Genomic DNA, 22,556 nt, shown 5'->3' on the forward strand with positions numbered 1-22,556 from the left:
AGTTGTTCATATTATTGCATTGATAACTTACATGATCTATGTTACTTTTCGGTCATCGTGACTTTCCGTAAACGCCCTGGTGTGTGTTTCTTTTTTCCTGAGCTTAAAGAGAACTTGGACGCTCTTTATCATGGCCATGACTTAAACACTTCCAGGGGTGAAGGAACAGTGGATTGGAAAGGAGATAGGAAAGGAGATAGGAGGAAACATTAGGACACAACCAGAGAGTAGCAACAACTCGTTCACTCCAATGATTAATTTATCTACAGCAATGGCGGCTCATTGAGCCTCACATTTAGTCCCTGAAGTGATCAGTTTATCATTGTAGCACATTGAAGCTACAGTAGATTAGACAGTCTGTGATGCACTTTAGAACTTTTGAGATTGAAATCACACAGAAGTTTAAAATAGAACAACAATGTTGAAATTAAATTATACTAAACTACTGTAAATGAGGAACTATACTTAATACTATAAGTAATATAGTCTATTACTGTATTATACAAGTTGTTATACTAATCATGTAATTTGGTTAGTGTAAGTGACCTACTGTAGGAGCACAGGGAGCAGTGATGTCACAGGACTGGTTTCATATGATGGAGCATCAACAGACCATGATGAGTCATAAAAACATGACATGGTGTGTTTCAAATGTGTATTATACTGTGATATTACATTAGATATACTGAACATTTTATATGAATTATATTAGTAATGAATGCACACTACTACTGTTGTGATGCTGCACGGTGAGGACCAATGATGCTGCATGGTGAGGACCAATGATGCTGCATGATGAGGACCAATAATGCTGCATGGTGAGGACCAATGATGCTGCACGGTGAGGGCCAATGATGCTGTGTGTGTCCTGTCTGGATGTGATGTTTTTTAATGACCCCTTATTTAAAGAAAATTCAAAGCAATACTGTATACAATACAAATAAACATACTTTTTAACATTTTTTTCATTAATACAAATTTACATTCGGGAAAAAAACTGTTTACATAAACATATATTCTATATACACATACATATGACGGTGTACAGTATAAATATTGTCAATTAATGCAGTTATTGACGACAAACTACCAAAAATCCCAGATATGACAATGGATTCAAATTACCCGCCACTAACTTCCAGATCAAACTGAGTTTACATTAATCATGTGATGGTCAAGCATTTTGGACTTTGTCATACCAAAGTAGTGACCCCCAAAAGAATATGTATCCCCTACTGCAGGAGCGCGCATGAAGGGCGGAGCTACAATTCTGTGTTTAGATATCAGTTTAGCTTGTTATTAAAACTAAATGTGGATTGTTGCAATCATTCTTTGATTGTCAAGAAGATGGATTATTATTCATGGTTTCTTTTTCAACATACAATAATTAAATTTTTATTTTCAGAACATCTAATTTCATCTTAATCTAAATCTAACAACAAAACCATGTGCGTAAGCAGAGACAAATCTGATATAATTCAGACAGTAAGATTTATACTAAAAAGACAGTTTGAGCTAAATACACACAATAATAATAATAATATTAATAATAATGCTATTCTGTAAATTACATGTTGTTAAAGTTAATAGTATTCATAGCTCTGCTTGACAATGTCATATATTCTCCTTTTTCTATGATAGTGTAATGTTGCTAGGCGACCAGCCTGCTAACTAAACGTTAGCTAAATACTCTCTGGGTTCTAGACTCAAACATGCTGTAATTCAGTCTTTAGATCAATGTGTCCAACTTGTGATACAGTAAAATCAACACCACTGTGAACATTTGAACACACTGTCAGACTCAGATCCACCTTTTTCACTCAATGATGTTCTGATGAACTTACTGCAGCACTGCCAACAGTAGTTGTTGATGTAACTCACTTTCCTTTACACAGGAGATCTGATCTTTAGATATTGGTGTATTTTTTTATTCAGCCTCTGTTGATCATCATAACTTCATAGCATTTATTCAGACATTCTCAACACAGACACATGGTGATACAGGACTGTGGACCAGAACATGTTATCAGGAGATACAAATGATTTCAGCCTGTCTCACTGTGCCTGATAGAAAATGTATCCCCTCTATAATCCTCAGGTGATGGACTAACATCATCTGCTTTATTCTGTACATATTTATCATCATTCATAATAAAACTTGTGAATTAGGAACAGTTTCACTTTTGTGGAGAAGAAGAACATGAGACAGATGTGACCTCATACTTTGTGTTCTCAGAGGGTTCCACTTTTAGTAGCGTCTGACGCTAACAGCTCTAGCAGAAAGATAATATATCATGTTGACTTCAAAATAGTGTTGGATGAATGTTATAAGATGGGTGATGAAGAAAAAACAGGCTGTGATCAGTGGGAGGGGCCTATAATGTCACTGGAAATTCCTTCACATTATAAATGATGTATCTTGGTTAATTTTCAGGTGATTCACATCAAATTTACATGTATTATTGACGCCAAGATGAGCAAAAAGATACATTATAACCCCGCCCAAAACCAAACAGGAAGTCAGCCATCTAGTCTGTCAGTCTCACAGAGGACTCATAGACATGTCTGTCTGTCTCTCTGTCTGTGTGTCTGTCTGTTTTGGCTGTGTGTCTGTCTGTGTAGCTGTGTGTGTGTCTGTCTGTCTGTCTGCCTGTCTGTCTGTATTTCTGTGTGTGTGTGTGTGTGTCTGTCTGTTTGTGTAGCTGTGTGTGTCTGTCTGTCGGTGTCTGTGTGTGTGTGTGTGTGTGTCTGCCTGTTTGTCTGTCTGTGTGTTTGTTTGTCTAAGTGCCTGTCTGTCTGTCTGTCTTTCTGTCTGTGTCCCTGTGTTTGTCTGTCTGTCTGTGTCGCTGTGTTTGTCTGTCTGTCTGTCTCTGTGTGTGTGTGTCTGTCTGTCAGTGTAGCTGTGTCTGTCTGTCTGTCTGTCTGTCTGTCTGTGTTTGTCTGCCTGTCTGTCTGTCAGCCTGCCTGTCTGTCTGTGTAGCTGTGTGTGTGTCTGTCTGTTTGTCTGTCTGTCTGTCTGTCTGTGTGGCTGTGTCTGTCAGTAAGTGTGACTGTCTGTCTGTCTGTCTGCCTGTTTATCTGTCTGCGTGTCTGTCTGTGTGTCTGTTTGTTTGTCTAAGTGTCTGTCTGTCTCTGTGTGTCCGTCTGTCTGCCTGTCTGTCTGTCTGTCTGTAGCTGTGTCTTTCTGTCTGCCTGTCTGTCTCTGTGTCTGTCAGTCTATGTTGTATGTGTTGTCTGTGTGTCTGTTTGTCTGCATTTCTGTCTGTGTAGCTGTCTGTCAGTCTGTCTCTCTGTCTATGTGTCTGTCTGTCTGTCGGTGTGTGTGTCTGTCTGTGTAGCTGTGTTTGTCTGTCTGTGTTTGTCTGTCTCTGTGTGTGTGCGTGTGTTTGTCTGTCTGTCTGTGTGTGTAGCTGTGTCTGTCTGTCTTCTGTCTGTCTGTCTGTCTGCCTGTGTGTGTAGCTGTGTCTGTCTGTCTTCTGTCTGTCTGTCTGTCTGTCTCTGGGTGTAGCTGTGTCTGTCTGTCTGTCTGTCTGTCTGTCTGTCTGTCTGTCTCTCTGTCTGTCTCACAGAGGACTCAGAGACACTGAGGAACCAAACCAAAACCTAAACCCAGGATACAGAGTGTCAGTGAAGGAGGTACAGACGGTGTGGATGAGTGTCAGAGAGTCAGAGGAGACTTCATAGAAGGACAGACGTCCATCAGGACAGTCCACATACACTCCTACTCTACCAGAGGAACCACAGGGACAGGAGGTATGTGTGAATATGTTATTGTGTCTGAAGATGTAAAAACCACTGTAGCATCTCAGACTCCAGGACTGATTATTAAATCCAAACCTACAATCATTACTGTTTCCTTTTCTTCTGATTCCTCTGTAACTCACTGCTATATTAACATATCCATTCCACTCCACCTCCCAGTAACAGTGACCAGTCAGACCAGTACTACACAGAACCTGATCGATATCAAATCTGTCCTGATGATCAGGATAAAGCTCCTCCTCCTTCACATATGTCACCATCCTGTTGTTGTCAGACAGTCTGAGGTTTCTGTTGATGGAGTTTGTGTCGAGGTGAATGTGACAGAAATCTGATGAGACACAAAGAAACAACAGTTGATCATGTGATGCTTCATTCTCTCTGTATCACTGACATGTTCATTCACTCAGAGCTTCATGAGGACACTTTGAATGAACACACACACACACTTACACTTCCTCACACCAGCTTTGATCCTCTGCTCTCCTCCATGGTCCGCCCTGCAGGAGCAAACACAGGCAGTGATTTACACACCTAAAGAGTCCAAAGTGCTGCTCAGAAACCTGATGCCATCTCCATCAAGCTCTCCATGTTTCTACTGGTTTGTCTTCAACAGCTTCACCTTCTTCATCTCCTTCAAAGTGTTCCTCTCTTCATCCTCACTGATTGGTTCCACCTCCTCTGATCTTAACTATACACTATTATATATATGTATATATACACTATTTGGTCACCTAGGCTGAAATCCAATCAGAACTCATGTGATCACGTGATCTAACGTACTGATCACATCTAATCTGTCTGTGTTTACAAACATTAATACCATCATAAATCAGGTTGATCAACAGTAACTGAATATTCAGCAGGGCCACAGGAAGTAGTGGTGCTGGGGGTGCTGCAGCTCCCCCTATTGGTGAGAATGTAGGTGTTTAAATGTAGTCTATGAAAAATATTTAGCACAATTTATAAATTCTTTATGAATATTTAGAGAATGATTTTGACACACGTAGGCTATTACGTGTATTTTGTATTTGAATGTAATTATTTTTAGACCTAATTAACACAGGTTCACGTTGACTTTTGAAGACATGGGTGCGCAGCACCATGACCCAGAAAAGACTCACACACCTTTCTCTGATACACACCCACACACAGATTCTGACTCTCTGGACATTCATCACCTCATGAGAGACTTTATCTCCACGCCCCCAGAGCACACCTCCACATCTGGACACCTGTAACCATGGTAACCCTCCCTGCAGCTCAAAGTAAGAGCATGGTGCCACCGTACACTTTCATATCTATTCATACAGTTTAACGTCACACTACAGTATTTTTACAAGGTGGTGGTGATGGAGATGGAGTGTGTTATTATGATTGTGTGTTCTGTGTGTAATGGATGTGGAGAGTTGTTAAATAACGTTTAAATAGTCAGATTATTTCCTTGTGGTGTGCATAAAAGGATTTTGGAGTCACGTGACATAAACATAGATGGTGCAGTGACTCAGGTTCATGTCAGCTGATCTAATCTATTGCATTGTTATAGTGTTATTGTGAAGTTTAGCTAATAGTGCATATATTCATCTGAGAACTGATGATGTCTGTGCATTACAGACCCTGGCTGTGAGTGTGCACCAGGGGCGCAGCACCACATTTTGGGACCTGGGTACAAACCATCTTGTTGGGCCCCTCCTGTAACTTTTAATATGTACACTTTTTTTCACCTGGAAACTATACTAATATTCTGATATAAACTTTATTTTTTTGTATTTTATTTGAACTAGATTTATATATTTCAGAAAGTTAAAGTATAAGATACAGTTATTTGATATTTATTGTATTTGTATTGTGTATTTGAAAAACAATAATTCCAAAAACTTTAAAAATAGAATTTTAATCAGTTTTTACCTACTTTTTAACCAATTACGAGACATTTAAACCCCATTTTAGTTCCAGGCTGACCCCACATGGGTTAAACAAATACTTAAATAAGTCAATAAATAAATAAATAAGTTGATCTCCAAAGCCACCAAATATGACAACACAAAATACTTTTGTTTTAATGACAATTTACCAAAAACCTCTTGGGTAATAATAAAATAAAATGAAAAATCAGGACAACTTTGTTTTTTGAAAATAGCCAAACACAGACACATTATAAAAACATATAGACACAAGCACCAAAACATCAGCCTATTGCAAAACAGAAATACAACAATAATAATAATATGAATAATAATATAACAATAAACATAAAAATAAGAGTAAGAAAAATGAAAATATTAACAACAATAATAATATCAATATGAAATATGAAATAAGAATAATGATAAATAATCTGATCTGACTGATCTGGACATGTCATCTACCAGTGGCTGTTAGTGATTGGTAGATGACCGTTGCTATGGATACTATGGACAAATACAGAATGAACTCTCCCTCAAAAGGAAACACTCTGAAAAAACTCTGCTGCTGGGAAAAGACTAAACTAAAGTGTTCTAATCATTCCCTCCTGATAAAACAAGTAAAGACTGAAGGACACGTCACAGAAAACAATAATGCTGATGCTGCTAAAATATGTTGGTGTATGTTAACATGAAACACATCAGTTTAGAAATCATTAAATCAAAACTATATGTTCAATCCCATAAGGTTTTATAGATAACGCTAATAATTCTGTAATTTGTCTCATGTTTAATTAAAAAACGAAAACATTAATGAAATAAGATAAAATACTAATTATTGAACAAACTAAAAAACTTAAATTGTAATATCAAATTAGGAAAATAAACTAAAATACATTTTGGTTGAGAAACTTTTTAATAAAAGTTCAGCCTTTGTTTCAAAGTTAGATTTGAAATGTTTCACATAAAAACATCTCCTCCATAAACCAGTAATTATTTTATTTTTAAACCTAAAATATATAAAGACTGAGAAAAAAATAGGAACTACAACAATATTTATGTTTTAGTTTGATTTTGAATATTTCATTTCAAATCACTAATGTCCTAAAAAGTCACAACTTTCACATTATTACATTATTTAATAATAATAAACATAGAAACAAAACACACATCAAACAAATGTTTTTCTGATCTTAAATCAGAAATGTCCAAATCAACATATATTAAATTAAAACAGCTTTAATAGATAAACCAGAAATCAATTTCTCCTCTTTTTGACATGAATGAAATGAATGATTATGAAACTATATCTTGTGTGAACTGCAGTGAACTGGTAGAAAGAACATTAGATAACACACAACACAACTTGTTCACAACTGATACAGAAAGAATATAAAAATAACATTGTTTGACCTAGAAAATAAACACTTACACAACAGAATAATTACAACATATAAACATGATTAAATAAGATATTATGGAAACAACACACACACACACACACACACACACACACACACACACACGCACACGCACACACGCACGCGCACACGCACGCGCACGCACACGCACATGCACACGCACACGCACACGCGCACACACAGATATATATGTATGTGTGGGTGAATGAATAATGAATAAGGATGATGTCATGCTGTATGTATGAGAGAAACGTGTTGTGAGTGTGAGTGTGTCAGTGGGCGTGTCATAGAGTGATTGATTGATGGATGATGACACTTTATGTATAACTGAGAGAAACGTGTTGTGAGTGAAAAATGTACCAGGGCGTGTCTTTGAGTGAGTGATCATGTGATAGAAGGATAGCTGTTTGTACACATATATACATACACACATACATACACATATACATAGAGACTTACACACATACCAGTTTTTGTTTAATTATTTAAATATTTATAATTTAAGATGGGTTAGGATCTTTATTTTAAGGAATTACTAAAAACTTTTTCTTGTTGATCATACGTTGATATTTCTGAAATGACAATTAGAATAACTTTTGGATATCATATTTATAGATTTCATACTGTTTTCTTTCTATTGATGATTACAGTTGATTGACTTTATTTTTTTTGTAGCACTCCCCAACACTTTACAGTTGTAGCTTGAATAAAAGTCATATTTTTTAGTTAAAAGGTAAATGAACAAATGATCTTAATAACAGACATGGATAACATTATTTCATATATTGAGGAATCATATATACTGTATAGACCCTGGCCCAGAATGCAGAACAATGGCTGATCACCTGAGGTTATAAAAACAACCTCACCACCTAAAACGTCTAATCAAAGGTGGGGGGGCTGAACTGTACATGGTACGTGGTCTATAGATTTAACTAGGACTCTTTAGAGAGATAATAAAGACATAAATACAATCAAAAATCTGTTCCCTTGTAAACTATATAAATATTAGTAGAGGCATAAATTAACATAACACCTGGTTACATTTCTGTTTTGTTCTAATTACTGTTTTATTCTAATGATTTGATTTACTTTACAGTTCTTTGAGTAATTTTCGTACTTTTTTATTCACTTATTTCTTTAATAATCTCTGTTAGTTTGAATATTCTGTTACAACTGTGTAGAATATTGTCATTTTCCTCTCTTTATGTTCTAAAAATCTCACAACTAAAACCCTTATGTGTATTTATATCCTCAGATAGATAAATAAATATGTAGACATGGATAGAATTAGATAGAAATTATAACTTGAAATATTAAAAAAAATCATAATCAACCTTTGAAATGTATATAAATGTAGTTTCTTGTTCACAGGATACAGACATCACCAGCTGAGAACAGAAACCATTGGATAAGTATTTGATTTAGTCGAGGACGTAAATGTTAAACTTTAATTATGATTTATTTATTTTTAATGAATATAATATGTTACAAGAAAGGGCAATGATAAATTACTTTAAATATAAATTAAAATAATCTGAAACAAATCACCTGCTCAGTTAGGAAATAGAACAGCTGATAGAATAACACTAATTAACTAATATAGATTCATATAATTGTAATTTAAATGAGTAAGCGATATCACTGTGCTTCAATTGATTTTTATTCAACAAAAATTTCTATTTTATATTGATAGATTATTTCTGCACAGTTTATATTAGAGGGTGATCACGTGTTTTTGTCGTTTGTGCTTCAAAAGCTTCCATATAAACTTTATAAAGATTGATATTAATTTCTGAAAGTCATTTCCTGATTGGTCGCTGTGGGCAGGCAGGACCGTGAATGTATTTTTCCTCACTAAGAAAAAAGAATCAATCAATCAATCAGTTAAGGTTCCTGCTGTGGGTTTTCACATTCACATGGAAAGAGAAGTGATATTAAAATAAAATACTCATACACTACATAGCAATCATAGACTCACCTCACTATGTGGTTGTATGTAATAAAGAAATGATAAAATCTGTATTGAATAAATCTTAAAACACCTTTTGTAATCATGTGATGTTTTATAAGATTGATTTTGAAGAGCATGTATTCAGTTATTGTTTGTACAGATAAATATAAGTGGATAATTTCAAGTTTACTGTGTATATTCAATTTAAACACAAATCATGTTTGTATTCTGTTCTGTTCTACTTATAACTTTTTTCTTATATTAAAACATAGTCTAACAGTAAATCCAAATAAATGTAATAAAGTTAAATAAAAGTTTTTGTCCCACTCTAACAATGGTAAACAAAATAGGAATGTAACTTGAAATAAAATTACGTTCAAATAAATTAACGAGCTTACATTAGGTAACCTGATATTATAATTTCTAAAAAAAAAAAAACGTTAATATAACATAATAAAACATAGTCTGAATTAATAATTTTGTCTTATTCATAATTTTATATAGTCACACTGTTAAACAGTGAAGAGAGGAAATGTTAGAATGGATTATTATTCATAGTTTCTTTTTATGTGTAATACTATAATTATATATCTTTATACTCAATAAATCTATTCATAAAATCTATTCAGATCAACTTGTTAGCTGTCATTTTCAGAACAAGGACAAACAGTTTCAGAACATCTGATTTCAACTTAATCTAAAAATAAAAATAACACAACCATGTACGTAAACGAAGAGACAAATCAGATATAAACAAGACAATCAGATTAACACTAAAATGTCAGTTTGACCCAAAATGCACAAAGTCTAAATCATTAACAAATAATTATAATTATATTCTAAAATTAAACTTAATACACATTAAACAACTCATGTTCTATATATCTAAATAAATTAAATAAACAGACACCATGGACCCCTAAATGATCAATAATAATGAATAAATCAATAAATCTTAAACATAATTTGTATTGCTTTAAATCACCAGTAAATGACATCTTTAACTAATTACAAGGAGCTGGTCATTTGATTTCTAAATATATAAAAACACTGATAAATCTATGTTTGGGGCCCAGGGAGTGAGCAGACCCTGAGGACCACAGCTGTGTTTTAGATGAGTGTCTGTTCTTCTATTGACTTGTTATGACTTGTTGATTCATTTTTTGTTCATCTCTAATAAACTGATTGATTGATTCAGCAAAACCTCTGACTATGTCTCTCTGTATGAAATCTCAGATACTGAACACCAGAGTTAGCTCGAAAACTCTAACAATTGTTAAACAATGATATTTGTAACATAAGTCTACAGTTTGAAATAAATTTAAAATGTTTTAAAAACATACATATTTTTGTTTTAATAATTGTATGAGTGGGTCAAGTTAAACATTGTATTATTTTATTTTATATTATGCATTGTTGGAATGTCAGTGCTAAATAAATATTTTCATATTTTAAAGGCAGGGTAGGTGATTTTTGAAAGCGAGCATGATTTTGAATGTAGCTTACCCCCCTCCCCTCTGTGCTCTGTCTCACTCACATGCATTAGCACTGCTGCTGCAGAAGTGGATCTAAGCTCATTGTTTGTATTGTGTAGAAACTACGTCGTCTCATTCAGCAGTAAGTAAACACTAAACTTTATCATTATATACTGTATGTTAAACGTGACTAAAAACTCTGTTTTAAGTCTGTCACCAATGACGCACTATGAGTGTGGGCTCGTGCACGCGAGGGGTGGAGAACGAGCAGGAAGACAGAAAGACGTGATTGGTTTATAAATTTAAAAAAACTTCCTTTTTCATTGGTCAAAGTTTTTACATGTTTACAGGTGCTAAACATGATGGATTTTCTTTGTTCCTTTTTCAGAGCACATAATCTTAATTTCCCCTAACCAACCTTTAATTGATTGATTATTTGAAACATTGGTAATAATTTATACAATTACAATGTTTTAATTTTAGTGGTTAGTAACATTCAGAGCTGGAAATGTTTTTTTTGGTTTTGGACCAGTCATTTGCATTTCAGTTCATCTCTAATTTTTTGACTTGATAACTTATGTCAGAGCAATAATTAAAATATAATTTCATAAGATATATTTATATTTCTGTATGAACACAATCATCACTGATTGGTTCCATCTCCTCTGATCTTCTCTCTCATTCCTTCATCAGCTCCTCATAGTTCTCCATCAGCCTCTCCTCACTCCTCACTACCTTCTTATCTCTGTCCTTCATCCCTCTAACCTGTCCCAGTCCTCCTCCTTTAGTGTCCCACCTCTCACAGCTTCATCACATTCCTCTGATACAGCTCTCTGTCACACATGTGATGGGGATTGATGTGAACATGTGATGAGCTGCTGTGATGTTTCTCACCTCAGAGTGTTCAGTCTCTGAGAGAGCAGTTTCACTGCTGAGTCTCCTGGATGGTTGTAGCTCAGGTCCAGCTCTCTCACACTGGAGGAGTTGGAGCTCAAAGCTGCTGCCAGAGAAGCCCCGCCCACCTCTGTGATGACACAACCTGACAGACTGGAATCAGAAAAACATCCACAACTCAGGAAACAAGTGAGGAGATGAGGAACAGGACAATGTTGATGGAACATGTGATCCACTGACCTGAGAGAGTCCAGTTTACAGTGAGGACTCTTCAGTCCTTCACACAGCAGCTTCACTCCTGAATCCTGCAGATCATTGTTACTCAGGTCCAGATGTTTCACACTGGAGGACTGAGAGCTGAGGACTGAGGCCAAAGCTGCACAGCTTCTCTCTGAGAGACCACAGGAACTCAACCTGATGAATAATCAGAGAAACCTTACAGATGTTTGTCTGTGACAGAATTAAATACATGTTCTTCTAAAGTCACATACTCAACTTTCTTGGAGGCTTTGATCACTGGGAGCAGCTTCAGAAAAGCTTCCTCTGAAGGAGAGAATCTTTTCAGGTCAAAGACATCCAGATGTTCTTGTGATGACAGTAAGATGACGACCAGAGCTGACCACTGAGCAGGAGACAGTTCCTCTGTGGAGAGACGTCCTGATCTCATGTACTGTTGGATCTGCTCCAGCAGAGAGTGATCATTCACTTCATTCAGACAGTGGAACAGGTTGATGCTTCTCTCTGTGGACAAACCCTCACTCAGCTTCTTCTTGATGTATTTAACTGTTCTCTGATTGGTCAGTGAGTCACTTCCTGTCTGTGTCAGCAGGCCTTGTAGGAGCCTCTGATTGGTTGGCAGTGAAAGACCCAGCAGGAAGCGGAGGAACAAGTCCAAGTGTCCATTTGGACTCCGTAAGGCCTCGTCCACAGCACTCTGATGGAGAAAGTTAAAGTCAGGCTGACCTCCACTATGAGGAAGGTTCAGTGGTTGATGTTCCAGCAGGTTGACTTTAGAGCTGATGAAGGTCTGATGGACATGAAGAGCAGCCAGAAACTCCTGAAGGCTCAGGTGGATGAAGGTGAACACCTTGTCCTGGTACAGGTTGCTCTCCTCTATGAAAACCTGTGTGAACACTCCTGAGCACACTGAGGCTGCTCTGAGGTCCATGCCACACTCTGTCAGGTCACTCTCATAGAAGATCAGCTTTCCTTTCTGCAGCTGCTCAAAAGCCAGTTTTCCCAGAGACTCCATCATCTCCCTGCTCTGTGGACTCCAGTGTTGATCTGTGGCAGCTCCTCCATCAAACTTCACCATCTTGACTTTGTTCTGAAGGACCACATAGTGGCTGTAGATCTGAGTCAGAGTCCTGGGCAGTTCTCCCTTCTCTCTGCTCTTCAACACGTCCTCCAGAACGGTAGCAGTTATCCAGCAGAAGAGCGGGATGTGGCACATGATGTGGAGGCTGCGACACGTCCTGATGTGGGACATGATCCTGCTGACCTGCTCCTCATCTGTGGACCTCCTCCTGAAGTACTCCTCCTTCTGAGGGTCAGTGAACCCTCTGACCTCTGTCACCATGTCCACACACTCAGGAGGGATCTGATTGGCTGCTGCAGGCCGTGTGGTTATCCAGAGGCGAGCTGATGGAAGCAGTTCTCCTCTGATGAGGTTTATCAGCAGAACCTCCACTGAGGTGGACTCTGAGACATCAGTCAGGGTCTGAGTGCTGAGGAAGTCCAGAGGGAGCCGACACTCATCCAGACCATCCAAGATGAACAAAACCAGGAAGTCCTGGAAGCTGCAGATTCCTGCTTCTTTGCTTCCAGAGAAGAAGTGATCAACAAGTCCCACCAAGCTGAAGCTCCTCCCCCTCAGCACGTTCAGCTCTCTGAAGGTCAGTGGGAATGTGTAGTGGACCTCCTGCTGGGCTTTGTCTTCAGCCCAGTCTACAGTGAACTTGTGTGTTAAGAGTGTTTTCCCAATGCCAGCCACGCCCTTTGTCATCACTGTCCTGATTGGTCGAGGTCTTCCAGGAGGAGCTTTAAAGAGCTCTTCTAGTGTGATGGCTCTTTCTGCTGTGTCTGATCTCCTGGATGCTGTTTCTATCTGTATGACCTCATGTTCCTGGTTGACCTCTCCACCCCCTCCCTCTGTGATGTAGAGCTCTGTGTAGATCTCCTTCAGGAGGGTTGGACTTCCTGCTTTAGCCACGCCCTCAGACACACACTGGAACTTCTTCTTCAGCTTGGACTTCAGCTCACATTTGTATTGAGCCTTTGTTCCTGAATGAAAACAAACTTAATGTTAGAGTGGAGAAGTCAGAGCAGGTTTGAATATTGGAGATTAAAGTGTGTGATGTTCTCAGTCTGGATGGTTCCTCAGATTAAATGTGACTGATTGAATCATGCTTTGAAAAAGAAAAGCCAGCTTTGTGTCTTTCATGTGATGTTCCTCACAGTGAAGATGTTCACATACTCTTACTGCTCTGCAGACGCTCAGCCAACTCCTCCTGCTTCATCCTCTTCAGGAAATACAGTGTGATGTTCAGAAAGGCCTCCCTGCTCCTCCTCTGCTCCTCATCTTCACCCTCCATCTGACTCTTTGAGCACTCTGGATCATCTCCATCCACAATCTTCTGCATGTGTTTGAGTTCAGCCTTAACAAAGCTGATGATGTTGTCCTCCAGCAGCTGGAACACAAACACATTAAAGGTGATGAGTGAAGGCCTGCTCCAATCATCTGTGTGTGTGTGTGTGTGTGTGTGTGTGTGTGTGTGTGTGTGTGTGTGTGTGTGTGTGTGTGTGTGTGTGTGTGTGTGTGTGTGTGTGTGTGTGTGTGTGTGTGTGTGTACAGTGGTTTGATCACAGTCTGACACAGGTTTAGTGTCTTTGTAGACGTACACACCGTAAAGATGGAGTCAGGCTCAGCTCCAGAGGAACCATCCACACCCTCCAAGCTGCTGTGGAGAAGACACAGACACTTAGACATGCTGAGGAGCAGCTGGAGGAAAGCACAGGAGGCTCTGCTAACATCATGTGAACATCAGTAACAGTGGCTGATGTCCTGCAGAGCCTCAGTGCAGTGAGTGTGGAGCAGCCTTTGGAGCTCAGCTCACGTGTAGAACATCTCAGCATGTTTCCACTGAACAGGAGAACAAGTCTGTTGGACTGAGGCTTTATTTGTCTTCAATCCTTCATAAATCTGAAGATCACACATTGTCTAAGACTCATCTACACACTGGAGACCATTCCTACAAAGCCTTTTCAATTTCACCTTCCACTGTTTGCTGAGATTTACATCAACACCACTTCAAATAACAAACATAGTCCATCAATTTTTTTTTTTTTTTTTTTTATTGGGGGTGCTTACCACTCTCAATGGGCCATTTTTCATTCTGGCTGTTTAACACACCACACTAAATAGGGCAAACATTTAAAACACAATATATATACAAAAATAATAAATAATTATGAAAACACCATACACATACAAAACTAATTAACTAAGGCTCCAGGGCGGTCCAGGTGAACCAATTTCTTCCTAAGCTGGTGGTCCCGTACCAGCAGATCTGCATCCTTCACAACAAGTCTGTGTTGTCTGAGATCGCCTGCTATGATATTGACCCATTGTGGGCGGGGCTTGCCTCCTGGTTGTCTCCAACCTGCTGCCCTTGGGTCAAACTGGAGAATGGCTTTCGTCATATGGTCAGGAGGTAGGTGAAGGACATGGCCAAACCACCATGTGTGTCACTGTGCAGCCAAGCAAGATGCTCTAGGCTGACATGTGTGGGCTCTTAGCATTTCATTGGAATAAAAATAAACAAATAGATACTTGAAATTGTTTAAACTGTGGACCCTGAATCTATAATCTATGAAAGTTTAACTTTTTGAATGAAATTATGGAAATTAAACAACTTTTCCATGATATTCAATTTTTTTTTAATAAAGTGTCTGTATAAGAGGGTGTGCACACTTTAACAACCTCATTCTCTCAGTTTTTTTTAATTTTAACTTCATCTCCCTGAAACATTTCAGTTTGTTTTTCAATTGCATTGTGCAGGTTATAGGTCACATTAAAGGTGGAAAATACTGTGAAATTATTTATTTATATTGTTCCTCCTCTGCTTACTCTCCATAATCGTTTTGAAGCCCTCTCATACAAAAATGGAGACAAACTCAGTCCAATTGAGCGACTGAAACAACCACCAGGAAAACGTCTCCACCACTGCTGGGACTGAATTCCCATCAGTCCAAATCCTCCATAGCCCATCTAAAATTTCTCAGAGCAGCAGTACAGAGACACTCTGGTTCCACGTACAGCCCTACAGACATCAACAAACACCGCTTCCATGCCGGCCAACCTGGTCGACGGAGGGTCCCTAGCAGCCATCAGTGACCCTCTCACCATCAGATGCTCCTGGTCAGTGTAACAGGTTCACACACATTCCTAGTCACTCATTATTGGTGATTCAATAACTAGGAACATCAGATTATTTAATGACATCACACACTGTATTCCAGGTGCTACAATTCACACTATCTGAGACAAACTGAACCAAATGCTACCCACGCTGCCAGCAACTGTTACTAAAATAGTGTTACATGTAGAAACAAACAATGTGAATAGATGTGAACCATGAGTGAGTTTAACCTTCTCTTTAATGTTTTAAAGATGTGGGAAATCAGTGTTTATCTCTGGTCCTCCTCCTACACTAAATAAATACATAAATAACCAAAGAACAAACAGTACATGGATTGGTGTCGTATGTGTTTGTTCTGTCTTTGACTTCCTCTTCTTCTGTGTTGTTTGAGGTGGTTTGGTTATAAACGCATTTTATTAATAAGTGATATGTTATAAGTTATATTATATGTTATATGACATAGGTATAAAAATATATGCCTCCAATTGGAGGGTCAGTCACTTGGTACCAGTGACAACTGCTGGTTTCTAGTGGTATTACAGGAGTTACAAGTTAAAAGTTGGCTATTCTCCAAATGTGTTCTAAAAGTCACATGTACAGAGACAGCCAATAGAATGTCCTGGTTTGATGACACACACATACAGATGTGATTACAGACACACAGAATGAATTACACACAGACAACTATGTTAATAAATCCTAATTCTACACACAGATTGTGTTACACACACACACATAGTTTTGTTACAATAATGGCCCCATACAGTGAAACTACAGATAGAACACAGAGTCTATGAGTGTTCATCAATGTCAAACCTCATGTGTTCTGTTTGTTCTAATTAATAAAAGTTATTAATATAATAATATAGTACATGGTGTGAGTAAATGGTGTAACAGGTTATAAACACAGCGTTGACAGGACAAGCTGAAAAGAACACTTGGAATGTGCTGACATGGCTTATTGTCAACTATTGGAGGATTTGGAGAGCTGTGCTCTCTGCAGGAGAACGTCTAAAGATGGAGCTGATCTGTGGCTCCTCCCCCAAAATATAGTGACTGATTAATGCTGTGATTGTAAATGTTGGAGCGACAGACAACGTGCACTAAAGCCATCCCAGTGCACATCCAGCTGCTGTCTGAGCCTCCATTGGTGAGTGTTACAATGATTAGAAATGATTGATCAACCTCTGATGATTTATTACAACATCTCTATGGGTCATAGAGGGATACGGTTACGTACTGAAGCTGGGGCTAATGACCCCCCTAACCAACCTGAGGTCATTGGCTCCCAGAAAGGCTGATCAGTCACAGAGCAGAGCAGGAGGAACTAAACCCATCAACACTATCACATTATCAGGAGGTGATCATGGGCGACCGTGGCTCAGGTGGTAGTGGGTCGCCTTCTGATCGAGAGGTTGGGGGTTCGATCCCAGTACCTGACTATGTGTCGAAGTGTCCTTGGGCAAGACACTGTACCCTAAGTTGCTCCCAGTGGTCGACTAGCGCCTTGCATGGCAGTCCTGTCCCACTGGTGTGTGAATGTGAGAGTGATTGGGTGAATGAGCTGATATGTAAAGCGCTTTGAGACTGCTTCAGTGTGGTGATAAAGCGCTATATAAAATCAAGTCCATTTTTACCATTCTACACCTCCATCACTGATCACCTGCACCTGGAGGGTCTGCAGTGTTGAACGTGACATCCAACAGCACCGCTGCTACCAATCTTCATTTGAATTTAATGTTTAGTGCTGAGTTCAACAAACTATTCATCAAACGCTCACAAGTCTCATACATTACATATAATTTAACTCTAATCTAACCCTAACTCTAAAAATAAACTACACTGAGAAAAAGTATTATTGTTGTAATCTGTCCTCAGATCTGTTCAATTCAATGATCTGAATAGAAAGGACAGAAAAAAACCTTACAGAATTGTAAGGTTCTATTCTATTGTAAACAGAATTTTACAATTCTGTTTACAATATTTTGTGGAAAAAAGTAACATTTCCAGGGTTCTCTCTAGTGTTGTTGAGCGTAGGGACCCCCAACGTTGTAGTTTAGCTCCCCTACGGAGCGATGGTGCCCACTATGTTCAGTTTTCAGCAACGTTGTAATAATTGTTGTACACTTTTGTTGTTTTGTCATTTTATAGTAATTTATATAAAATTAAGATCTTGAAATAAATCAAATGGTAAAACTTTAGTTTAGGGAACACCTACTAACCATTAAATAGTTGCTTATTAGCATTCCAATTACTAAACATACTGACTCTTAATTTGTCATTATTAAATACTTATTAATGCCTTATTCTGCATGGCATTAATATACAACCAGTAAGCCATTAAATAAGAGTTTTCCCTCAACAAACTCATAATTATTACTTATTAGTAGTAAGTAAGGAAGTTGTTGTATATGAATTATGATCTCAACATGCTACCATGTTTGGACTGTGAGACTGCCATTAAGTGTATAATAAGGCATTAATAAGAATAAGGCATTATATGTACTAAATAAGTACTTAATATGACTAATTAAGAACCAATATGTTACTAATGCTAAAAAGCAACTAATTAATGGTTAATAGATGTTCCCTAATCTAAAGTGTTACCAAAACTATTATATTTTTTCATTCATAACATAACGTAAAGTACCTTGTTTTTAAGCACAGCTTCACTGATAACCTGATAAACCATTTGTTGGTAACTTTAACCACCAACATGAGTAGTTTTTACGGTTTGTTTGGTCACATGCTGAGACTCTAACACACCCTCATTACTTCACTGGATAAAATATGTAGAACCAGTCCAACCTGAAGCTGCTCACACACACACACACACACACACACACACACACACACACACACACACACACACACACACACACACACACACACACACACACACACACACACACACACACACACACACACACATTTATAGCTTTGGTCGTGTCAGAATCCACTGAAAAAACTCTGTTCACACATTCTTAAAGTGATGCTGCTACCATATATGGTCAATTGGAGGCGTGTCTTATTGCTAACAATCATTGGTGCAAAGTGAAGTCACATGATCTAAACTCTAACACATGTCCATCATGATCTCAGATCAACAGTTAATCTCATCATCAACTAAACACTTCATACACGTCTCAACAGAAGCTCATTGAACCACAACACTAACACATAGTGTTACCATGGAAACACACACTGAACTACACAATACTAACAACAAAGAGCATTACATTAAATACATCTGATCTTTAACTTTGAATGATTTATGTCAGGTTTGATTATAAAATAAGATCTTTGATGGTTCTAAATGATTGTATATGATGTAATAAAGACTAAATCAGTCATTTACAGTAATTAACAACATTTGTGCTTTGGACAGATGGACATGTGTTAGAGTTTAGATCATGTGACTTCACTTTCCACCAATGATTGTTATCAATAAAAACTGTAAAGTATCCTGTACTTTTTATTGAGATGATCACAGTCTCCATGTGTTTAAACCATCAGTAATAATATGTTTATATAAATATACGTGTTTATCTCCTCTGTTTACCACAGTATATGATCCATTCATTGATCAGAGATTAATACAGTTTATTTTATATTGTTAACAAGCATTGGTCCTAAAGTGTGTTAGTGTTTGAAAAATGTGCTGTAAAAGTTTAGTGTTTATCAGGTGGTGAACTAATTATAATAATGTATAATTATTAATAATAATAACTAGTGACTGAGGAAATAGTTGGTGACTGTATTTAGTGTGAAAACAAAGAAAAGTGATTGACACTTTAGTCCACATGGACTGAGAGATGAATCAACACTGCTGTGTGTACGACCTCACACACACACACACACACACACACCTTGTTGTCATTGTTTATGATTCTGGTTGTTATGATTATTGCCTCTGTTGCTTAGCAACACTTTAAATGTTGTCATTTGCTGTTATCTTTGTTTATATTATTAGAATATTTATTATTATTATTATTATTATTATTATTATTATTATTATTACACTAACACTACTATTATCAATAGTTCTCCATGTGCCCCCTTTTAACTTTGAGCACCTGCCCCTCCAAAGGTTTCTGCACGGCCCTGCATAGTGTATAAAATGCTATACAGTTCAATTTACATCAAATAATGTTATGTAAAGAATATTATTTTTATATAATGTATTTGAAGGGCAACCAAACTAAAAACTTGAATTTGATAACACATAATGTCAGTCAACACATGCTAATTGCTAATTTTATTTATTTATTAATTAATTAATTAATTTGTATTTTATTATCTTTTTTCTCTCTCGTTTTCCCTCTCTTCTCTCAATCTATTGTGTATGTGTATGTGTACGTATGTGTGTGTGTGTGTGTGTGTGTATATATATATATATATATATATATATATGTCTGAATTTAAAGAAATTTAAACATAAATACATAAAGTTTATCTTCTCAAAGCCTAAATGTTAAAGGGATACAATTGTAAATATGTGTGTATATACTTGTGTATGTGTGGAGAGATGAAAGTATAGTTGATCACATAAATTGTATAATTTTATAGATATATATCAATGAGTTATGTATATATACTGTATATATTTATATGTATAGTGTAAATAGGTGTATATTATAAGAAGATGATATGTATAGTACGAGATATTACATGTGGTAGGATCATATAATTATATACTTCCTCCTACTCCTTTTAGAACATGTACAGGCTTCACCAGCAGGATTTTTATACCATTTGTTCTCTTTGATTTGTTTGATTTATTTTCATTTTTTTATTACAATTATTATTATTATGATTATTTGTTTCATTATGTTGCTGTTGTGTTCATGTTTGAAATCAAATATCATTCCTTTATCTAGGGGCGTCGGACTAGGGGGGTAAAGGGTACTGAGTACCCAGGGCCTAAGGCAGGGGGGCCCTCAGAAGTCTTTATATACAGTATATATATATATATATATATATGTACAAAGATGCATTTAAAACATTTTTAGATTATTTATATGTGAATGAAAGGGCCCTGTGTGAAAATGAACTGGTTGTTAATCACAGCTTTACACTAAACACAGTTTTTCATGCTGCATCAGGGTCCTACCACCCCCTTTAAAACAGTGCTAATGGTACGACCCACATGTGATGCTACAGTCTGAACTGTAGATGTGACGTGGAGCAGGAGATAGAAAGCAGCATGTCTTCCTCAAGAAAGGAAAACCAGGACAAAAAGTCAAAGAAAGGGAGAGAAGGTGAAATGAGGGAAAACAATTGTTTACTCAGTTCTTCAGAGATTTAAAACACTCACATCTTTTTTTAGACAAAATATTATTTAGTTTGAAATTAACTACATGCACTCACACATTTAAATGCTGGAACATTCATTTTGGACATCAAATCTTAACTCATTGACTGCCAAAGACGTCTATAGACGTAAATTGTGTTTTTCGGCTGGGGTTGCTAGGAGACAGTGTGACAAAGCTCTCCTGTGAATATTGAGCTTGTACCATGATGTAGTGACCAAGTGGTGACATGTAGGTGACAGCAGTGCACCTTTGGATGAGAGATCACCCGTGATGAGCAGAGCTCAGAGGAAGAGGAAAAGAGTTTACGAGACAGAAAATGGCACTACGAGAGTTGATGCTGAAGTTTCCACCATCTCACAGCAGCGCACACTCGAGACTTGGAGGAATGCCAATATACAGTAATAAATCCATTCAATTCTGACCCAGATAGCAAAATTAATAATAAGTTTGCCATCAAAAGCCTGGTCTCAGTGTTGTTTTTTGTAGTTTTAATAGAAGGAAACCAATGTTGAGGTGTCCCTAAAGTAAAAAAAATTGCTTCAAAGTCACCAATAGATTTTTTCAGAAAAACCCGTTTTCTCAGCTTCTTGTCACAAACTGGTGATTTTTGTGAAACTTGCCTTTATTCAAACTGCTGATTACAGAAGAACAAAACAAGCTAGAAACAAAATATTTTTTTTCTTATGAAAGTAGAGTCTAATCTTTCAGAATATTTCATATATCAGATTGTCATATTACAAAGTATTCTGTGGGTCTTGAAAGATCAGTGAAAATCATCTAAAACGCCTGGAAATATGAGGTTGGCTGCTCTGAAAATGGCTGCAGTGAATGAGTTAAATGGAAATAAAAAAAAATAAATAAATATTATGAATACTACATTTTGCTGCCACCAAGTCTTCAATAGGTATAGCCAGAGTGTCCCCATGATTCTAATAATTCTATATGTATCTTTTATTAACCTTTGTACTCGTTTGCTTTGTGTCTGTGTTAGTTATACCCCCCCCCAAAAAAAAAAAGAAATAAAAATAACAAAAATTACCAGCCGGCCCCTAAATTTTAGCAAAAGTATGTCACAAACACAATATTCAATAAACCATTAAAATATAGTAGAAACAGATTTATAAAATACAAGCAATGGATATGAAGTCCATTAGGTTATTGCAGTTTTTTCAACCTTAGGGTCAGGACCCAATGTGAGGTCAGCCTGGATTTAAAATGGGGTTTAATGTCTAGTAATTGGTTAAAAGTAGGGTAAAAACTGATTCAAATTCCTTTTTTTTTTTTTTTAAGTTTTTTGCATTATTGTATTTCAAATACACATCACACACAATACATATCAAATAACTGTATCCTATACATAACATTCTCAGGGGTCCGCTGGACATTTGTGATATTAAAATGGGGTCACGACCC

The 22,556-nt window shown here is 37.1% G+C and overlaps 1 protein-coding gene and 1 long non-coding RNA gene across 2 annotated transcripts in view; both read right to left on the reverse strand.

Moving 5' to 3' along the window:
* Positions 1 to 3,462: 3,462 nt before the first annotated feature.
* Positions 3,463 to 14,091, reverse strand: LOC114459114 (NACHT, LRR and PYD domains-containing protein 3-like; the record flags this gene model as incomplete). The annotated part of the gene is made up of 6 exons (XM_028441476.1): positions 3,463 to 4,090; positions 4,213 to 4,259; positions 11,408 to 11,560; positions 11,648 to 11,821; positions 11,899 to 13,690; positions 13,893 to 14,091. Coding segments are annotated over 6 exons (2,892 nt in total), but the record flags the coding sequence as incomplete, so codon positions are not given.
* A 229-nt stretch (positions 14,092 to 14,320) lies between these two features.
* LOC114459116 (uncharacterized) overlaps positions 14,321 to 22,556 on the reverse strand; it is a 22,586-nt gene continuing 14,350 nt past the window's right edge. The window contains exon 4 of the long non-coding RNA XR_003673235.1: positions 14,321 to 14,367. This is a non-coding gene — a long non-coding RNA (uncharacterized LOC114459116). The remainder of the gene's footprint in view (positions 14,368 to 22,556) is intronic.

The sequence above is a fragment of the Gouania willdenowi genome, unplaced genomic scaffold (genome assembly GCF_900634775.1).
Source record: "Gouania willdenowi unplaced genomic scaffold, fGouWil2.1 scaffold_262_arrow_ctg1, whole genome shotgun sequence".
NCBI lineage: Eukaryota > Metazoa > Chordata > Actinopteri > Blenniiformes > Gobiesocidae > Gouania > Gouania willdenowi.